We start from the raw sequence: 21,637 nt of genomic DNA on the forward strand, positions 1-21,637 counted from the left end.
TTTTCAGATAACCAATCATTCAGGTTTGCAGAATATCAAATGCATTTTTCTAAATGTCACAAAAAAGCTGAGCAGAGTTTCTCCCAGGACACTCTAACTTTAGAATGTTTCCGTCGAGATAGATTAAGCTGTTTGTGGGAAAGGAGAGCAGAAATATGTTACCTTAAAGTTAAAGGAAAGGTCAGCGTAAAGTCTGATGAATGTCAAGAACGCAATATAGAACAAAAAAGAATATGCTGTGCAAAGAAATTATAAGAAGAAAACACATATAGCAGCAATTTAAAATGTTTCTTTCAAAATGAACTATTTGATGATTCTTTATGTTCTTTGTCAAAATAATAACTAATTTCTCACAAAACAGTACTAGTATAATTTTGCTTTATTTTAAAAAAAATCTTTAAGCTAGCTGGCTACAAAACACCTTAAAGAATTTGAGGGAAATAATTTTAATCTTTACTCACATCACTCTAGTATACTGTTAGTGAAAAGAGACTTTTTTAACATTTTACTTTCGTATAACTAATTATATATAACAGAACTAGCTCTGCATTCAATCTTGAATATCTAAAAGACACACAGCCGAGAGGAAAATAACGTGGAAAGCAAAATCAGCACGCGTGCTTTAAAAATTAGTATGTTTCAAAGCAAAGAGTTTTACAGAATAACAACTTATTCGCATTGTTGAAAATCAGTTTTATTCCTAAAGTAGGAACAGTATAAAGCTACACTTGCAAGAACATTCAGATAATCAGAAGAAAGCTGCTAAGTACAGTACTGATTTAACAACAAGAGATTGGTCTTCTGTGTATTACCCAGCACCATCACTTTCTCTCTTAAAACAACCAAAACTAGAATGACATGCACAGCTATTTATTTTTTGTTGATTTTCACAGGTGAGCCTTTGATGTTAAGCTTGTCCACAAAGACAGTGGATCCTCTTCCATGTTCAATGGCTGGACTTTGATGAGGTTTCTCCCTGAGAAATATACACATGAACGTTAATACCATTTTTAAAATGGTCAATGGTTTCTAAATTAATACACACTTGTTAAAAATGAATATAATTTAAGCAGAGTTTTATCTTCAAATTTCCTTAACAGCTTTGAAAAGCATATGGCAGACGACTTCTCTCAACCTTTAAGAGAGCAACAGCTGCCTTCCCGAGGCACAGTGAGCTCCTTCAGTTTAACCTCACTGTCCAACATGGTGCTGCTAGCCAGCCATCACTTACATTTAAATTAATTAAAGTGAAAAAAAAGTGTTAAATTCAGTTCCTCGGTTGCATCGGCCACATTTCAAGCGTGATTCAACAGGCAGCGTGGCTAGTGGCTACCAGATTGAACAGTACAGATACACAACATTTTCATCTTCGCACAAAATCGTTTCAGAAAGTTCTGCTGGATGGTGCTAGTTTACAGAAAATGCCATTGATACAGCCCCAGATTTATGGATCATCTATAAAGAGCATGTTTTCTCTAATTGGGAGCTCGATTTCATAGTCAAACTTAGCACTGTTAGGTTTTTATCAATAAACTTTTCAAAGTGAGACAAATATCTAAAATTAATACGGAAGCAAGTTTTTTACAGAAAATATTTGGGCTCTAAATTCCTAAACAAGTATTTTTAAATAAAAGACACTAACATGAAATTCTGCACAAGGGTTGATTGGCTTGACACCACTTGCCCTCCGCTGGCGCTGTGAAGCCTCGCGCCTTCTGCAGCAGCCCGCCACTCTCTGCAGCCCAGAGCACATTTCTGTTTCAGGGCCTGCTGAGGCCAATCTCCATTACCACGCACCGCCCCCCCGACCCCATTTCTCTCTCTCGTGTAATTAGGAGTTAGCCATTTTTTCAATTTTTTCCTTAGAGAACCAAATTAAATTGTAACTCTACAATATATACTAAATATATAAAAATCTCTGTAATCTTTAAGATGTGATTTCAGCACATTTATATTTCACAGCTATTCCAAAAGGTAATTCCAAAGGAGGCTAAAGTTTTTGCAAAACTCTTCCAAAATATCTAATATCTAATACAGATGTTACATATGCTACAAGTCCCTAAAAATGCATTTACCATTAAATGCTAAATTTTGACTCGCTAGGGAAGTTTTGTTAATGCCTTTCAAATACAGCCTCTTTCTCCTTATCATATCTCTGGAAAATAACATCTTTACCATGTATGACTCCCACTCTATCCCGATTAAAATCTGTTTCACAAGAATAACTACATTATAGCACATTACTTTTCCTTAGGAGGATTTTAGCCCCTATCTTGTAAAGCATAATTTGCTAGTGAGTTACTAATCATACAGCCCTAAAATATTATTGGTTTTCAGATACAAATTTAAATTTGTGTGGAATACTCAGATATAATGGAAAATTATTACATCTTTCACAAAAGATATTGTTGCTACAAACAACTTAGATGTTAACCAAAACTTCCTGATAACAGAGGTAAAATTACTAACTTTTCTTCTAGTTCTTCTTTAAAAAAACACAGATTATTTTAAAAATGACTTTACCTTCTTTTAAGCTCTCGGGATCTTGAATTCTCATGACCAACACTGCGCATCCTAGTGTTTTCTAGATTGCGCCATTGTCCCCCTGGTTTGTACTTCAAAATCTCATTTTGCCACTCATCATCAAATGCGTGAGCATCACCTACATTAAATATCAAAGTAAAGGGGTAAGTACTACAGTATCAACTGTCAGTAACTGCCTCTCTCCCTACACATTTCCTTCTAGCCTGTGTTTCCATCAGCCTAACCTCAAGATAGAGGCAGGAAACTGCTTCATATATAAAGGCTTTGACTCAGGGTAGTACTTACTTTTCTGTTTGTTCCTCTCCTATTCCTATTGTTAATTTGGTTATTGATGATCCGGTTTTTCACGCACCTGCCTGGATATCATATTATTCTACCCAATGGACCCCTTGACCCAATTACACTAAGACACAGTCTTTCTTCCTGGGTCATCTCATAGTCATCATGCTTTCCTCTGCACCTGGGCCCTCCTCCTATGACCAGCACTTCCTATCAGGCTCACCGTTTTCCCTCATAATTTGGCCTCAGAAGCGTCTGTTGTCCATTTCCTGAGATAGGTTACTTATCTCGATTGTCAATCTGTGTTGTTAGGGAGTATCTAACTTCCATAACAACAACAACTGGCAAATGACAGTACGTTTTCTTTCAGATTGCCTTTATAATAATGTTGCTTCACTAAATTTTTCTTCAACATGTTAACTATTGTGAAGTACTAGGTATATATTTAAATACGACAAAATTACAAAGGTTAAAATTAAAGAAAAGTTAAGTTATTGTGGCTTCCATCTTATTGTACAAGAATAATTTTTTTTTAAAGATTGGCACCTGAGCTAACAACTATTGCCAATCTTCTTTCCTTTTTTTTCTTTTTCTCCCCAAATCCCCCCAGTACACAGTTACATATTCTAGCTGTGGGTTCTTCTACTTGTGGCACGTGGGATGCTGCCTCAGCATGGCCTGATGAGCAGTGCCATGTCCGCACCCAGGATCCGAACCAGTGAAACCCTGGGCGGCCGAAGCAGAGCACCTGAACTTAACCACTCAGCCACAGGGCTGGACCCCACATAAGAATAATTTTATCAAATTCCAACCTTAAGAGAATTTCTTTTTCTAAAATGATACAAAACATTTTTATTCAAAATACTTTCTGAAAACAGGAGATGACTATAACTTAAAAATTATAATGAGAGGATAGGACAGTGGAAGGACTTAAATACATTGAAGAATAAATACAAAATCTGGAAAATGGAAGTATTTACATTGATATATACATGATCCATTATCTAACAATACCAGAAATTAAAATCTTATCCATGCAAAAGCCTAAGTGCCAACAATACATAATGGCTTCAATAAATTACGACCTGTTCATGATAAAACTTTCAGGTACCATTTAGAATGTTTTTGAAAAATAACATCATAGATGACTGTTCACAATTATAATGGTGAATTAAAATAAGCACAATATAAATTATATAGATAGTAAAATACTAATTTTGAGGGGCTGGCCTCGTGGCCGAGTGGTTAAGTTCGCGTGCTGCGCTGCAGGCGGCCCAGTGTTTCGTTGGTTCGAATCCTGGGCGCGGACATGGCACTGCTCATCAAACCACACTGAGTCAGCGTCCCACACGCCACAACTAGAAGGACCCACAACAAAGAATATACAACTATGTACCGGGGGGCTTTGGGGAGAAAAAGGAAAAAATAAAATCTTTAAAAAAAAAATGACTAATTTTGGAAAAAAAATGTGTGTTTACATATACATAAAACTATTAGGAAGGAATACACTCAAACATTAATAGTAGTTATTTGGGGTTGGGATTATGGACATTTTTAATTTTCTTCTTTATACTTTTCAAATATACTTCTTTGATAAACAGAAATATTTAAAAACTCATTTTGCCTGCTGGTAATTTTACTAAATAACAATTCAAAAGATTCCATTTTCCAAGTATGAAACAAAAAGTAAATTATATTCAATATTACCAAAAGTCACTATAAAAAACAGATCTACTATGGAACAATAAACCTCAATTTTATTACTTTGATAAGGTATTCCCTCCACATATTATTCATAAACTACCTCAAAATGACACCTTATGAAATGTTTCTACAAAAAATATTCATCAAGTTCTACTAGCACAGCTGCTGTTTTAACTTTAAGAGGAAGACTGCTATTTTGTGCAGCAACTTACTTTCATTCATATTGATAAATTCTTGATTGACCTCTTCATCTCCAGTCTTGTTGTTCTTTGACTTTTTAATGACGTGAGCTCGGTCACGGAGATGATGACCAACGGCCATTTTTTCTAGTCCACTGTCAGAATCTCTCAGTGCTCTCCTAGTTTCCTTTATCTGTAAAAATAAAGAAAATAAAAATTAGCTGTTATTTATATATATATAGAATGGATATAATTCTAAAATCCTCAGGGCTTGTTTATCCATAGAGGTAAGACCATAAGTCTATTGCTTTAAAAATAATGAATACTGAGTTCCACTGCCAACTTGCAGTAAAAATGTGGACATAGTTCTTTGATATTTCCTGAGCTGCTTAAAATTAAAACGGACAAATAGAACCAATACAATTTAACCTTTTTCCAAACTGTCATCAAATATTACAACAAAGAATAACTTAACTATACAAAACCTGTTAGTGCCTTCAACGTTGTCCTTGATAACGTAATAGATGGCTGTACATGCTACTAGCATTCTTACAAGTAAGGGCAACTAATTACCCAGCAGTCATGTTGATGGCTTGAATTTCATGGCTACCACCTACCAACTCTGGGGGTCATTAGAATATTTATGATAGCCAAAGACTATCAACACGGCTTGCTGTGGGACATCTCCAATTATACGGTTTACATTTAAGCTGCATGTCACTTACAGCAAGGTAAAACGTCTGAGAGGAATTAGCTGTACTACAGTAAGAACAGCATTAAAGGGTGAATCTTTTTTTTTTTAAAAGATTGGCACCTGAGCTAACATCTGTTGCTAATCTTCATCTTTTGTTTTTTTCCCTTCTTCTTCTCCTCAAAATCCCCCCAGTACATAGCTGTATATTCTAGTTGTGAGTGCCTCTGGTTGTGGCACGTGGCATGCCGCCTCAGCATGGCCTGATGAGCGGTGCCATGTCCGTGCCCAGGATCCAAACCCTCCAAACCCTGGGCCGCTGAAGCAGAGTGCTTGAACTTAACCAGTCAGCCACAGGGCAGGCCCCCTAAAAGGTGAATCTTTATACGTAAGAATAAAAAATGAACTATTCACACACATTAGACAGGCAAATCTAATTTTTTTTTTTTTTACTATAAGTACTCAAAGGGAAGTGGAGAAATGGGAACTCTTATACCAGAGTTTGTGGGAGCCAACCTTTTCAATCACTGTGTGACAGTAACTTGGTAATTTCTAGATAAAGATGAAGATACACACCTCCTACAACTCAACAATACCTTCCTAGACCCTTTGCACAAAGAGACATTTATAAAGATGAAGAAGTGAAAAATAAGAAACACTTAAATATCTATCAATAGAAAAATAGATAAAAAACTGTGGTATACTCATACTTTGGATTTTGGATACTATATAGAAGTTAAAATAAAGAAACCAGAGCTACACATCAACTTGAATAAATCTCAGAAGCCTATTACTGGGCAAAGTCAAGCTGCAGAGGACATATGCAAGATGAAACCATTTATATAAGTTTAGGAACCTGTACAATAATTCATTATATTGTTGATGCTGCATACATAAGTAATAAAATTATAAAAACATGCATGAAAATAATACATTTTGGATATAAGAAAATGGTTCTCTTTGGAAAGGGAGAAGGGACCAAGGAAGAGGGCATTGGACGCTCTAACTGCATCTGTAACATTTCTGCTTAAAAAGAAAACAAAACAAGAGACAACTTAAATAGAGAAAAATGTTATGATTTGACTAACCTGGGTTGAAGGAATATAGGTATTATTCTCTAGATCCTTTCTGTACACTTCAAATATTTCATAAGTTAAAATTCATTTACTCAGGGGAAATTAATAGAAGCAGCCTTAACTAAATTGAAGTCAGGAATGCCTGTAGGGGGCACTCCCACAGCCTACCTCAATCACTCCAAAGAGGAACAGACAGGCGCTTGCTTCTCCCACAGGAAGTACAACTACATTACTAATGAAGAAAGACTCCTCTCTTGACCAGCACAGCCCAGCCAATGAGAAACACTGCAGCTCAGCCAATGAGAAGCGCTGAAGCCCAGCCAATGAGAAACGCCACAGCTCAGCCAATGAGAAGCCAGTTGCTGTCCTGAACTTTACTTTCCCCCAGTGGACTTTTGTTTAGAACAGCTCCTCCCTATTCCCCCCTTTTCTCAATAAAAGCAAGCTCCTCTCCTTTGTTTTCTGGATTTGCCTATGGTTCACTATAGTATGCCCATGCCAAATTGCAATTCTTTTGGCTATTTCTGAATAAATTGATTTTGAGGGTAAAATAGGCGAATTTGCTTTTTAAGTTGACAACTTCGAACATAAATTAAAAGCAGAGATCTATTTCCTGAAACAAAGACTTCTTTTAGTGTTTACTTACCTTGTCAACATGTAGAGGTAATCAATATCAATAGATACTTAGATAAAAAAGGCAGAATGGGAGGAGGACAAAAAATGTCGCAAACTAAGTAAATACGGTTAGCTTTAATGCTTTTCTCAGTGACGTCTCCCCGCCGCCCTGTACCACATAAAATTTTAATAATTAACTTTATAAAGTTCCAAGAATGCTTAGAAGATACTTACTCCTCCTGGAGCCCTCCGAGTTTGAGTCGAGGCCTGGAAAACCTTTGCTGGTTCATCTCCCACTTTGGAATAAGTCATAACTGAGGAAGAACTAAATGAATGTCCATTTGGATCCATGGAAAGGTGACCCTAGAGATAAAAACATATATATATATAAATTGTAAATCTAGAGGATTTACTCAAATACGAAGAATTAATGTCAGAGGATTCAAATAAGCAACAACATCGGCTAGAAGTTCTACTAAGGATACTATACTATCAGTATGGTGTATCCAAATGGCACCCGCAGGAAGGTCCTAACCTCCTTTCATTTTAGGTACCAACTCCCACTCTCCTTGTGAGGAATAATAACAAGGGATTCACTTAGAGATCCTTAAGTCTTTGGGATCAAAGACTTGTGGCTTAGGGGGGCCGGCCCTGTGGTGGAATGGTTAAGTTCACGCTCTTGGCTTTGGCGGCTAGGGGTTTGCTGGTTCTGATCCTGGGCGCGGACATGGTACTGCTCATCAGGCCATGCTGAGGTCGCATCCCACATAGCAGAACCAGAAGGATCTACAACTAAAATACACAACTATGTACTGGGGGGCTTTGGGGAGAAGAAGGAAAAATAAAAAATAAAAATAATAAAATCTTAAAAAGAAAAAAAAGACTTGTGGCTTAGATTTAAATATAGATGCTGAGCCCTGAAACCTGTGATGCTTTTATAGTCAGTGGTGGACCCTTGTGTGCAATTTTGTCAACACTGCACCAATTAGCCACATACCACGAAGTTTTATACCTCCTGTGCGTACCTCATTGCTACATTACTAAAGTCATTTATAATGCCCTAGATTGGGACACTCTGAAATGATCCTCAGATTCCAAACTGGATGACTAAAATGACATAGGTCTTCATAGAAAATCAAGTTATTATAACGTTACTATTATGAGTAGAAAGTAAGACTATTAGTACTAGTTTATAGGTATTTAGACTGTATGGATCTATTCCAGTGCCTAAACATCATTCTTGAAATTTCTGTTTTCAGAGTATTTTTTTTTAAACACTAAAACTTAATTTTTTAGATGCTACAAATCCTTTAAGTAGACAGGTTATAAATAATAAAAATATCTAAATTCAAATAAAATGTTCATTTATAATAGTGACCTTCAGCACAACAAATGTTTTTGAGGTTTACTTTTTTCTACTTTTCAAACTTAATTAATGCTATTTTTCAAACCTGTATGTTGTGAAATCAATTTGGTGGGTTGTGACCAGGATTTTTAAAATATGAAATAAAAAAGAAAATATCAGCACATATTGTAAATAGTACGAGTGCTTTCTCATGTGACTTTGGCTCCGGTATGTTTATCAAGTGCACAGCTATTTTGTACTGAAAATATCAGCACACATCGTAAATACTATGATCATCTTCTCATGTAGCTTTGTTTCAGATATATTTATCAAGTACACAGTTATTTTGTACTGAGTCATGATCTAAGATATATTTTTCAACCACGGGGGATCGTGGTTAAAAAAATGTTTGAAAGTCACTATAGGGTACCAATAACTGAAAACAATGTTTTGCTCATCATTTTTTTAGTACTTACAAAGTTTCTTTGTACTTCTTGCATACTGTTTCTCATATTTAACATCATTCGGTCCATTGCCTGGAAAGGGTTGACACCTGTATGCTACAGGATATTAAGAAGTATGTTATTAACTATAAGTACAACACAAAAGAAGCAAATCAACCTTCTCAAAACATCGGAAACAATTTCTTCCCAATTTGTGCAGTGGGATCTCATACAGTAACCAACCAGCCAAAGATAATTTAAGGACTTATACAATGAAAGCGATTGGTTAAAGAAAAAATTGAAGCATAGACAAAATCCCAAACAGTCAACATATAAAAGTAACACTATCAAAACATGCATAAATACATGTGTATATATACACACATATATACATGCATGAACATATAAACACATATGTCATTTCTCATCTTTCTCAAAACGTAATTTGGTTAAAATTTAAATACTGAGAGGTGCATTCTGGGCTGGGATAGCTCTGACATAGAATAGTACACATTTTTCCTACTTCCCTTTCAATACCCCTTTATGCAAACAAATAAAACTTGGGTATAAGATGCCAGTGTCATCTCTACCAGTACCACATGGCTGACAAGCTGCTTCTGGAGTAGCCAGCCCTCCTTTTCATCACAGTACGGTCCAAGTGATAGAAGTCACTTCCCTCTACTGTTAGGCTTTCCATTTACTGCCTACCACGTAAGGCTCAGTCAGGCATATCCTTGAAGCACAAGGTATGCTCCTTTAGAAGAACAGTTAAGGATTCCTCTAGAATAGTGGTTTCTCAACCAAGAGCAATTTTGACTCTCCAGGGACATCTGGCAATAATTATACTCAGTTTTGTTTGTCACAACCGAAGAGGATTATATGACTGGCATCTAGTAAGTACAGGCCAGGGATGCTGCTAAACATCCTACAATGCATAGGACAGCCCCCAAGAATGAGAATTGTCTGACCCAAAATGTCAGTAGTGTTGAGGCTGAGAAATCCTGTTCTAGAAAAATCTGCTATTGATTTTAGGTTTTATCACTGGAACACTCACCAGAAAATAAAAAGTGAAGCACACATTCTAATGTGTCAACCACTGCATCCTCTACTACTATAAAAGAGAGGGAGTGTCTGGTTCAAGGAACTCCTTCACTCCAGCAGGAGGAGTCCTGAATCCTGAAAGGCACTGTGGTTCAATGTCCATATTTCAGCCCTTCTGAAGGTTCTGCTGTGTGCCAAGCTGGGACTCAATAAAGAATTACCAAAGGCCTGTTTGTGTTTCTGCCTTCTACTGGGTTTTTAGTGCTGATAATGATGGGAAATAGATGGGAAAACCAAATTTAGGACCTGCACTTAACATATTAGGGAACAACAAAGGCACAGTTAGGAAATATTGATATGTCTCTGGGTACACAAAGGACTGAAGTAGAATTAATCTGCATTTTAGAAATTCAACACAATTTAGAAAATATTCTAAATGTTTTGTTTCAACACTAGGTTGAGAATCAGGGCTGTATAAGAGATACAATTCATGAGATGGAAGGGCTAGCCCAAGGAAGGGGTGTGGAGGGAGGGGGAGGGGAGGAGGGGGAAAGGGAGGAGGGGGAAGAGGAGGGAGGGGAGGAGGGGGATGAGGAGGGAGGGGAGGAGGGGGATGAGGAGGGGGGGAGGAGGGGGAGGAGGGGCCCGGGGGAGGAGGAGGAGGAGGAGGAGATCAGATGTTTGGGTATACTCGGCCCTCTTCTCACTCACTACCAAATCACCATCAAAAGATGTATCTGTACTTGCTCTGAGGCGGCCCACCACCTTGGAGTGACAAACAGTGGGGGTACAAATTAGAGCTGAGATTCCAGTGGGCTCGTAAGGCCTTCAGGAGCTTTGCACACATGCTCTTCTCTCTGCCTAGAATGTTTTCTCCTGACTCTCAGCATAGTCAGTTTCTTCTCATCATTCAATTATCACTTCCTTAGAAAGGCCTCTTCTGGCCACCTGCCTAAACTAATCTCTGCTTCACCTCCCACCTGCCACTATATCATTACCCTGCTTCATCTCCTTCGGCGTACTTTGACTATCTGAAATTATTTTGTTGTTTGCTGTGTTTTCCCACTCTATAAAAATAACCCCTGAAAGCAGGGTTATCCTCTCTGTCTTATTCACTACTCTATTCCCAATACATATAAAATAATTCCCAGCATATAGGAGGGCTCAATAAATATTTGCTGAATGAATGGACAAATTATCTGTAGCTCAGCTCAGACTCATATATACAACTGTTTACCAGATAAATCCACCTGGAAAGCACACAGACACCTCAAATGCAAACACCTAAAACTGAAATGATCCTTTTGACCATCCCTGCCCTCATATTTGTACTGCATCAATGCTCTATTCCTTAGCACAGTGGCATTCCCATCCACCTAACTCCTCCTGCCAGAAATATGGCATAATACTTTCCTTCTCCCTCTCTACTGCTCCTTCAGCACAATCGACCACAAAGTTCTATCCATTCACCTCTTTACTCTCTCTCAAATGAAATGATTTCTCTTTATTTCCACAACCATTATCCAAGTAAAGGCCATCACTAATACTTCCCAGAATGCTTTAACAGCCCCTGGCCTCCCTGCCTCCACTGTGCTCCCTTCTAGTCTCTCTCCCCTGTGGGCACAATGATCTTTCAAAAATGAGAATCTGATTCTATTATAACTTTGATGAAAATTCATCAACTGCTTCCCCTACTCTTAAGATAATGTCCACAGTCCTTACCAGGGCCGAAAGAAGTCCCTGGTTACCTCTCCATCCTCATCTATATCCACTCTCCAACTCATACTCTAGGATAAGTCATCCTCAACATCTTTAGGCAAGTCACCTTGCCTCCAGGTCTTTGCACATGCTGTTTCCTCTGTGTTGAGCACTTTTCTTTTCCCCTCCCTGCACTTCCTGGCTAATTCCTATTAATCCACAAGGTTCAGGAAGTTTTCTCTGGTTGACCTCCAACCCACCCCTCCAAAGGTCTAGGTTACATGCTTTTTTCTATCTGTGCTCCCACAGCATGCTGAACTTCCCGGGCATTTTAATGATAACTCTGTGCTATAACTGCTTTCTTTCTTCGTCATTCATCCCTCTAAAAACTCTGGTCGGGAAGGACAAATGTTATATGTCAAACTTCAGGGAGACAAATGGTTGAAGTCTAGCACAAGAGAATAAAAAGAAACTTTTTCATGAGAGTGTAGATGCATCCACAGGAAATGTTCCAAAGTCACACTATTCTCTGCTACTCCTCAGATGGCTTTTAAGTGTATTAGAAACTAGCATCACAGAAAACAGGACTAAAGCCCAAGAAATGGGTGGGAGAAAAGATGGTTGCAGAACAGCTGTACCTGGACATGGGAAAGGAAAAGTAACGGAACAAACTGGCCACAGAGTCCCGGGGAAAGCAGCCAAGCTGAGCTTTTCCGCACGCGCATGTCTGCCCGCAGGTCGGTGCTATGACGCCTTGGGGAAGGTCATCATAAACACGTGGAAGTCTCCCCTTTCAACACAACTATGGAGATCCTTTTTGTAAATCGAATGTTCATCTATTAAACTGTACTTTCTTTTTGAAGACTGATTTTATATATGTTGATATGACTTACTGCAAAAAACACATGCCTAAATCCTCTAAGATAAATTTCATACATAAAACTGGTTTTCAGTACAAATACTAAAAAGCCATTATGGACGTGAGACTGCATGCCAATTCAGTTTGCATGAGTTAATGAAAAAGAAATATTCGTCAGAAAATACTGCTAAAATGGTTTGTGTCTCATGATACGAACCATACCACCAAAACTGCCAAAAGGCACAAGAGAACTCATTGCCTAGGGAAAAAAAAAATACAATTAACTTTGGTTATGACATTTAATGATAATCCCTGAAAAAGAGAGAAATGCATCGCATAATTACATAGTTCAGAGCTAACAAAATTACAGAACCTTCTAATCCAAAAGAACTCAATATACATTTTTAAAATTATCTGCTTATGATTCATTGTAGAGTCTGACAGAAGCCTGGCAGGCAAACAGGGAGGTCATACGTCGATTTTAAATATGACTACTGTAGTATTTATTAAAGGCAGCTGAAAGAAAAAGTATTTGCTATGGATTAAGACAAACATTTCTCAGAGGAAATGCAAATTCACACCAAAATTAATTAAAACATAAGGTACAATGATTAAGATTATATCATTTCTTTTGCTCAACTATTCTATATTTTTAAAAGATCAGTTAATCTTGCCTATAAGCAATTAAAAGTAAAAATTATCTACATTAATAACATTTCAAAAGATTAGCAGAGATATTGGGCAAAAAAAATGTAATGAAAACCTCCTGCAAACTAATTTATGGAATAAGAAACAGAGACTTCAGAAAGGATCACACACAGAGATTTAGAAATAGAGTCTTTGATAGGCAAAAGAATGTTACATATACTGGAATAATCAAAATTAACAGTTCACAAATAGTATTCCTCAATAGGTGCAGATGAATAAAGAAATTTTTAGACACATATTTGCAAAATTAAAAACTTTCATTACTTGGAAGTTTCAAATGTTGAAAATAAATTTTGAATTTCTGGGTAAAAGGTATATATAAAGTTTTACCATCATTCAGTGATCGATAATTTTCTCCCAGTATAAGTTTTGTTGAAAAATAGAGAAAACTTTGTTTATACTAAATTTTATAATAAATTATATCAGATATAATTTATCAGATTTTTATTTTATTTAAATTTGATTAATCTTAAATTATTTGTTTAAATTTATCAATAAATTGTATCACACTTATACTGCGTATGTAGAACAGTAATCTCCAAAGTGTCCTGGCCGCACCAGCAAAAGCCCTCTCTCTATTTCTTTTCACTGAAAGGAAAGGCAGGTTCTAGACTGACTCTAGCACCATCACTCAATCTGAATGTCAGATGGTCACGTCATATCTTGAATTATAAATTGTCTAGTTAAATAAATTTACAGATTAAATTATATAGTTTTAAACAAAACTAATCCTCCCAAAGTGGACAACTGGCTTAAAAATATCCCCACAAAGAAATCACAAGCTGAAGAAAATGCTACTAGTATAAACACAAGAAAAGAGCATAGCTGATGCTTCTCCTACGTGTAGTAGCAGTCTGTTTTCCCTCATACTATGGCTGATAAAGATGACAAATGTCAAGGATGAGCCAAAAATAAAGCAAAAAATTATTAAAGTGTCAATTTGAAAAACAGATTTTTTTGGGGAGGAAGATTAGCCCTGAGCTAACATCCGTGCCCATCTTCCTCTACTTTATGTGTGGGATGCCTGCCTCAGCCATGGCCTGACAAATGGTGTGTAGGTCCGCACCCGGGATCCGGTGCTGAACCCCAGGCCGCTGAAGCGAATGTATGACCACTGCACCACGAGGCTGGCCCCTTGAAAGACAGATTTTTATCCACTGTGCTTAAAACCATCAGCATAATGGCTCACTGCTTAATCACAACACTTATCTTAAAACGTATTACTTCATAAAAAGAAAGAAAAGCTCTGTATAAATTTTTATTAAAAGTTCAAATAGACTAGGACAGCCAGCAGGCTCAAAAAGCCTACTGTTTTCTTGGCTATGCTTTTTTCAGACTTAGCAGTGGTCTTTTCCATCTTCTGCAGTCAGTTTCTAATTTTTATTCCTACCTTCACATCTAGTTATAAACCACTGACTTAGAAAAGTCAGGTTGGGATAGACGTCTTCTGTTGCTATTGCTGTTTGTTTTTGTTTTCTCTTAATTAATTATTGTTTGCTATTACGTAGGTCTTTCATGCTCAGACATAAACATGTCAAAGGTATCACATCCTAGGGAAAAAAAGGAGAGCCACATCTCACCAGTATAAATTACAAATGTACAGAAAAAAAGGTGAGTTTTGGTTAAGAGAGAGGCTGCATGTTCCTTTGAAAACCTGCTATAACTGGATGAAATTTCTATATCTTAATTTGAATTGAATTGAATTTATTGGCAAAGGATTTTCATAGTTTGAACAAGAAAAAAATGCACTAGTGTGAGCTAAGATAGTTGCTACAATATGATGCAATTAAAGAAAAATGTATACTAAGTGATTTTAGATGAGAGGCAAGTAAACACTACCAGCAGTATTTACTATCCAAAGAGCTATGAAACTTCAAGGTTTTATGAAATGGGTTGATCTAAATCTGACATAGCAAAAATTATCATTTATTTTTACTTAATAGGTAGATAAGTACTGCAGTTTTTCTTGGGAAAATGTTTAAAGCAATGATTTTTAAAGATTTTATTTTTTTCCCTTTTTCTCCCCAAAGCCCCCCAGTACATAATTGTATATTCTTCGTTGCAGGTCCTTCTAGTTGTGGCATGTGGGACGCCGCCTCAGTGTGGTCTGATGAGCAGTGCCATGTCCACACCCAGGATTCGAACCAACGAAACACTGGGCTGCCTGCAGCGGAGCGCATGCACTTAACCACTTGGCCACAGGGCCAGCCCCCTACAGAGATGATTTTTAAATGAGAAACAAGATGATAAGTTCACATACAGTGCTCTTTACTCAGTTCTGGTTAAAAACGCTAAATGCTTTGGGGCCTATGTGAATGTCTATCATCATGCCCTCCATTGAGGTACCCACTAGCCACACATGGCTATTTAAAATTAGATTTGAAATAATTAAAGTTAAATTAAAAATTCAGTTCCTCAGTAGCAGTAGGCGCATTCCAAGTTCTCAACAGTCAAATGTGGCTAGTGGCTAGCTTACTGGACAGGACAGATTTAGAACATTCCCATCAGAAACGTTCTAGAACCCAGAAAGCACTATTGGATAATGCTAGCTACAGACTTTAGCCTATACTAATGATTCATAATTTTAGATAAAAGTTAATTTATGCCACCATACACTGTACAAGGTAACATCTATTTTAGCTTTTCATTCAAATGATGGTTTTGGCCTTCCACTGTATTCAGAACTGTTTTCCTACTTGACTTTCCTTATTCAATCATGACTTCTGTGCAACCATATTACTTCAGCTGAAGGTTTTTTTTTCATTCCCCAAAACTTGATTTCAAGCCACGTTGGCGAGGCAAATATAATGTAAGGTGAGCTAAAATGCAAACGGTTATAAATTACGAATCTTACAAACTACAGTTTCACAGAAAGTTCTCTCTTTATTCGGTTATATATTTCTTATTCCAGCGCATTAAACATCCAGATGTCTAAAGCACGAGTGCCCAGGAAAGAACCATTTACTTCTACTTCCAATGGATGACCAGTGGAGTCACAGTTGATGTGTATAGGCATCCTCAATGAGAACTTTACAGCTAATTATACACAGATCTATGCTCACGAGGAAATAAAAGCGTCACTTCTTGTTTCTTCCACAAAAGCTACAAGTAGCTCATTTATGCACATAAATACAAAGCACTACATATAGTCCAACTCTTTCCTTGCTATGGTTATACAGATATACAAAATACTTCAATGCTCATGTGAAAGATAAAATTTCAGAATGTCATATCTGATTTTTCTGTCCTCTTTAATAATGTTTTTTCTCTGATCTTAATTTTAGACTTTACGGAAAGTGATAGCCCTAGAAGTAAAAAATATATATTATGATATGACTATTCACTAATTAAAAGAAAACTAATTGGAATGTGAATAATATATATATTGGAATAATATATATGTGAAAAAGAATATAAAGATTACTTTCATTTAAATGGCAAATATAATTTTATCTATCAAACTTCTTAGGAATATTTGAAATATTTTGTTCTATTTAAGATTATTGCAAACAGAAAATATAAAAATATTTTTCTGGAAGTTTCCCAATTGCCCAATTCAATGTTTACTGAGTTCCAAATATCTACATTTTAATTGCAGAGATTCATCTATATAGAAATTCCTGTGGATCTGTTATTCTAGAACTGCCATTCCTGATGCTGAAAAACACAGAACTAAAATAAAAGAAAATAGTTAAGATATATAAAGACCCTGCAGTTTTTTTTTTTGAGTTGAGTGTGTTTGTGACCTTCTAGTTTTGCTCTTAGACAAGACTTATGAGAATATATTGCAGTTATGCATTGGTTTTGAATACAGTTAGAAGCTTACCTAAGTGTTGAAGGTCCAAGGTAGCAGTGCAGGAGGCTGGTTTCTCAGGGTCCGACAGAGATAAAGCATTACACGATAGCTTCGGCTACTATTTTGCAGTGGGGGAATGTTCTAATTTAAGGCACAATTTAATTTATGCTTGTTCTAATTTAAGACATGGGAGGAAATTCTAAGGTGAACAAACCATATATACATATGAAAAATAATACTTGAAGTTTGGCTTATAATATATAACCCTATGGACCTAAGGTTTTGGGAGCACAGTGGAACTCTATACAGCTAACAATTCACTGTTAAAGGATTCAGCTTTTCAAAAGATCCCTGCCTTGTATATACTAGTTATCTCTATAATGTAAGTATTGGTTATATCCTTTCATCATAGACACATTTCTTTGTGAGACTTTGCTTCAATTCCCACGGGACCTTCTCACTAACTTTAAAATAAAGAACTTACAGTCAAGGAATCTTCACCGTCATCACGTCCCATGTGATTAAGAGCTCTTCCTCTACCATCAGAGATGCTGAGCAAGTCTCTTCCAAAAGGCTCAGAAAAACTTCTCATCATCTGTTGCATACTTTCTCGTTGTGCAATAAAAGAATCACTGTTGAAAACACATATAATCATATAAGAGTAAGTGTTGAAATTTAAATAAGTAGGCAGATAAATATTACCAAGAATTATTGTTGGCTAATATGCTTGTTAAAGAGACAGAAGAAGAGTTTAGGAGTATAGAATTATCTCATAAAAACCCACTATGCATGAATACAAAAACTGTTCTCTGTTCTATTTGTTATCCACTATAATTCAGTCATGTATATAATAAAAACACACCTTTACTTATCCCTTACTGTATAAAAAGGATAAACACAAAGTAACACATCTCAGGTAGCTTAAGCCAGCACTGAGGGAAATGGTAAAAAAAAGACCGCTACCTGCCACCAGGTAGAGACCACTTTGGGCAGTCAACAAGATAAATTCTAGTGAGGACTAACAAAGAATGCTGGCTTGTTTATTTTTTAACTCTGATTTATGAAATACGAGAACTATAGCTATGTTATGAACACTGTAAAGATACAACACTATTTTAACAGACAAAGACAAAGCTACAGATCACCTCTATGAGGCTAACTTCTGTTTCTAAGAACTCTAATTACTAGAAATCACCACATAGTAAAAACATCTTCTAAGTCTTAAGACAGTGGTTCTCAAACCTTTTTTGAAATTACCAATCAACTAGTGAGGAGGTTAGAAATAGATTCCTCTCCCCACCAAACTCCCAATGGAATTCATTAGGTCTGGGTGTGGTTTGTGGACACGCATCCCTGGTTATCTTAACTCAAGTGGTCCCTCACCCACCTTTGAGGAACACTGCCTCTTCTGTGTTTGTGGTACCTGAATTAATTAGAAGCCAACCCTCTTTCTGAGCCTAAGTTTCCATAGCTGTAAGATGAAGATAATATCTATATCCTTGTTGTTAAGATTAAATCAAGTAATCTGAAGGCACAAAGCACAGTATCTGGTTCATATAATATATCTGACCCATATAAATGCTAATTTCCCTTATCTTCTTAACTCATGTATGAATGCTACTCCCTCTTATTCTATTATTAAATACCTCTGAGAATAAAAAGAGATGTATTTTACTTAAACACACATACAGCAATAATCATATTCCAGGCACTATTCTATGTGCTGTGTAAATATCGATGGTCTTAATCTGATGTTACCAGTTCACCCCAAGTCCCATTCAAGAACCTAAAATTGTTATTGCCTTTTCACAGTGGTTTCTCAACTTCATTTCAGTTGGAAAGTCACTGACCCACTGGTTAATTCCTTATTGCTTATTCTAGAACTTAAGGCATATCCCCATAAAGCTCACCTTACCAAGGCAAGCTTCTTTCCTGTAGTCCAGGGGAGGCCCTAACACTTTGTCCTCCTTTCAGAATTCTCCAGCTCAGTTTCATTCTCCTTAGGTCACCCTTCCCAGTTCTAATTCCAAATTCCAATCTTCTGACGTCATCATGTCAACACTGTATCACAACATAATCATAAAACCACTCAAAAACTCTGTCCTGCTAGTAATTCCAGGCAGAAAGAGCTTTTCCTTTGAATTCTGCAGTATTACTATACCAAAACCTATTTCCAGGGAGCTCAGATTCATTCACATATTATGTTGGTGATTTTAAAACAAAAAAGCTTCAAGTGCAATTGATTAGCAAACCACTTAACTGGGTTTGTGTTTGCGTATGTAAAGAGGTTTTTGTTTTAATTTAGCTTTGTTCAGGTGTAATTTACATAAACAAAATTTATACACTTTAATTCTACAATTTGATGACTTTTGAAAAATGTACAGCCACAACTACCACCACAATCAAGATGCAGAAAGCCCCTTGACCCCCCAAATTCCCTCTTGCTCATTTGCAGATAATTACCTCCCTCTAACCCTAGTTATCATTAGCTGACAGGCTTTCTGTCACTATAGAATTTCATATATTGGCCTCATACACTATGTTCGTCTTGTGTAGTTTCTTCCACTTAGCTAATGCTGCGATGGTTCATCCACATTGTTCCATTTGTCAGTAGTTCATTCAGTTTTCCTGCTAGGTCCATGGTCCACACGTGATTTACCGCAACATAATCACAAAACTGATTCTAGTTTTTGGCGATTATGAATAACGCTTCTGTGAACATCATATAAGCCGGTCTTCGCGCATATATAGTCTCATTTCTCTTGAGTAAAATGCCTAGGAGTAGGACTGCTGGGTTATACGGTAAGAGTGGGTTTAACTTTGTAAAAAATGTGAACTGAGAATTCCAGTTGTGCTACATTCTTGCTGAAACTTGGCACTGTCACTCTTTTTCATTTGAGAGGTGGTTTAATAATACCTCATTGGGGGTTTATTTTCTATTATTTGTCATTCATATATCTTCTTTGATAAAAAGTCTGTTCAAAGTTTTTCCCCGTTTAAAAACACTAGGTTGTCTTATTGTTATGGAGTTCTAAGAGTTCTTTATATATTCTAGACAAAAGACTTTGATCAAATATACGTCTTCTAAGTCTTTTTTCCCAGTCTTGGACTTGCCTTTTTTCTGAAAATGAACTTATTCGGCTACACAGCTATGAATCTGTTAACTCTTCAATTGTCACCAGACTATGACCTGTGTGTAGTAGTTTTATTTCTGACTTAGTTTTCTACTTCTGTCTTTCCTTTCATCTTTGTTTGATTAATTCCAATTCTTGTTACAAATTACATCTCTATATAAACTGCTTCAGATTATTTTTAGAAGATGAGGAATAAGTAGCATTTAAAAAGTGAAGGGAAGACTTGGAACAGGGAGTTAGAAGTGGGCACTCTGAGGGGAGTATGGTAAAAAATAGTAAACTGTGTTTATTATTCTAATATACCTTCTGAATTTCCTGTCTGAAAGTTAAAAGGCTTCTATTTTTATTTTGTATCTTCTAATATGGGAAAATCATTTGTAGTTTTTTACAAACTGTTCTGATATTACTGAACTTAATCCCAGTTAGGAATATTATGAACTTGTCTAGTCTCTGGTAAACTAATGAACTCACTAATTTATCTGTGTGGTAGATGCAGCATCTAAGATGGCCCCCGTGACCCCATCCCCTGGCACTCACGCCCTCATGTGACCCCTTTTCCTTGGGTAAGGGCTGGACTTACTGACTTGCTTCTAACAGGATACAACAGAAGCGAGGGGATGTCAATTCCAAAGTGGGGTCTTTAAAAGAACTGTGATTTCTGCTTGGGTGCTCTCTTCACATGATGGCTCTCTCTGGGCTATGAGGCAGCCCCACAGAGAGGGCCATGTGCGTGAGGTCAGAAGCAGACTTCCGAGGCCAGCCAACAGTCACTGAAAGAACTCAGAAGCATATCCTCCATCAGTCGAGCCTAGGGATGACTGCGGCCTCCTAAGAGGCCCTGAGTCAGAACCACCCAGCTGCTACTCCTGGATTCCTAACCTACAGAAATTACGACATAATAAACGTTTGCTGTTTTAAGCTGCTAAGTTACAGCAGCAATAGATAACTGATACATGTTACATCCCAAAGAGCAGTGCATAACACATTTAAGACTGCCCTCATTCTAAGTCTTCAATTTTGTTGGTTTCATCTAACAACTGGGAGGGAAATGCATCCAACCATATAAAAATAAGTAGTTTGTCTGTAGATCTGTTCCTGCATAGATTTTCACCAAACTTTAAGACTATGTTTGGGATGGTATGAATTATAATATAAGCCTCTATGGCATTAAAAAAAAACCTCAGTTGAGGGTGGAGTTTGTCTAACAGACAGGTGGTCCTACTCTAGAGCAGCTGAAATTGAGGCACAAGAAGCCCATGGAACTGCTGATCAGGAGAGACAAATCTCACGTATTAAAACATTTGGGCCAGAGAAAACAAACCCTAGTTTAAATGAGCACCACCAGTACCCCCAACCCCCCGGACCCCATCAAAGGTCACTGAGGAAGAAGTTCAGAGCCACAGATATTAAGTGGAGATGCCTCTCTATGTGGCATGTACCCAGATGAGTGGAGACTTTAAGGATGGTAAGCGACTCTCCCAAGAAGTGGTGGGGAGACCATCTGACATATAGGACGGTTCAATTT

At 37.0% G+C, this 21,637-nt stretch overlaps 1 protein-coding gene across 2 annotated transcripts in view; it reads right to left on the bottom strand.

Moving 5' to 3' along the window:
* Positions 1 to 672: 672 nt before the first annotated feature.
* The window catches only part of MLF1 (myeloid leukemia factor 1), a 42,121-nt gene continuing 21,156 nt past the window's right edge, over positions 673 to 21,637 (bottom strand). The window contains exons 2-8 of one of the 2 annotated variants that reach the window (XM_046659770.1): positions 17,463 to 17,610; positions 12,692 to 12,733; positions 8,910 to 8,993; positions 7,323 to 7,451; positions 4,740 to 4,899; positions 2,524 to 2,662; positions 673 to 976 (exon numbers count right to left, since the gene is read on the bottom strand). In XM_046659770.1, the coding sequence (XP_046515726.1) occupies positions 871 to 976; positions 2,524 to 2,662; positions 4,740 to 4,899; positions 7,323 to 7,451; positions 8,910 to 8,993; positions 12,692 to 12,733; positions 17,463 to 17,610 (808 nt within the window). In that variant the 3' untranslated portion in view covers positions 673 to 870. The remainder of the gene's footprint in view (positions 977 to 2,523; positions 2,663 to 4,739; positions 4,900 to 7,322; positions 7,452 to 8,909; positions 8,994 to 12,691; positions 12,734 to 17,462; positions 17,611 to 21,637) is intronic. The other variant, XM_046659771.1, reaches the window with a different exon arrangement.

The sequence above is a fragment of the Equus quagga genome, chromosome 4, assembly GCF_021613505.1.
Source record: "Equus quagga isolate Etosha38 chromosome 4, UCLA_HA_Equagga_1.0, whole genome shotgun sequence".
In the NCBI taxonomy this organism is placed as follows: Eukaryota; Metazoa; Chordata; class Mammalia; order Perissodactyla; family Equidae; genus Equus; species Equus quagga.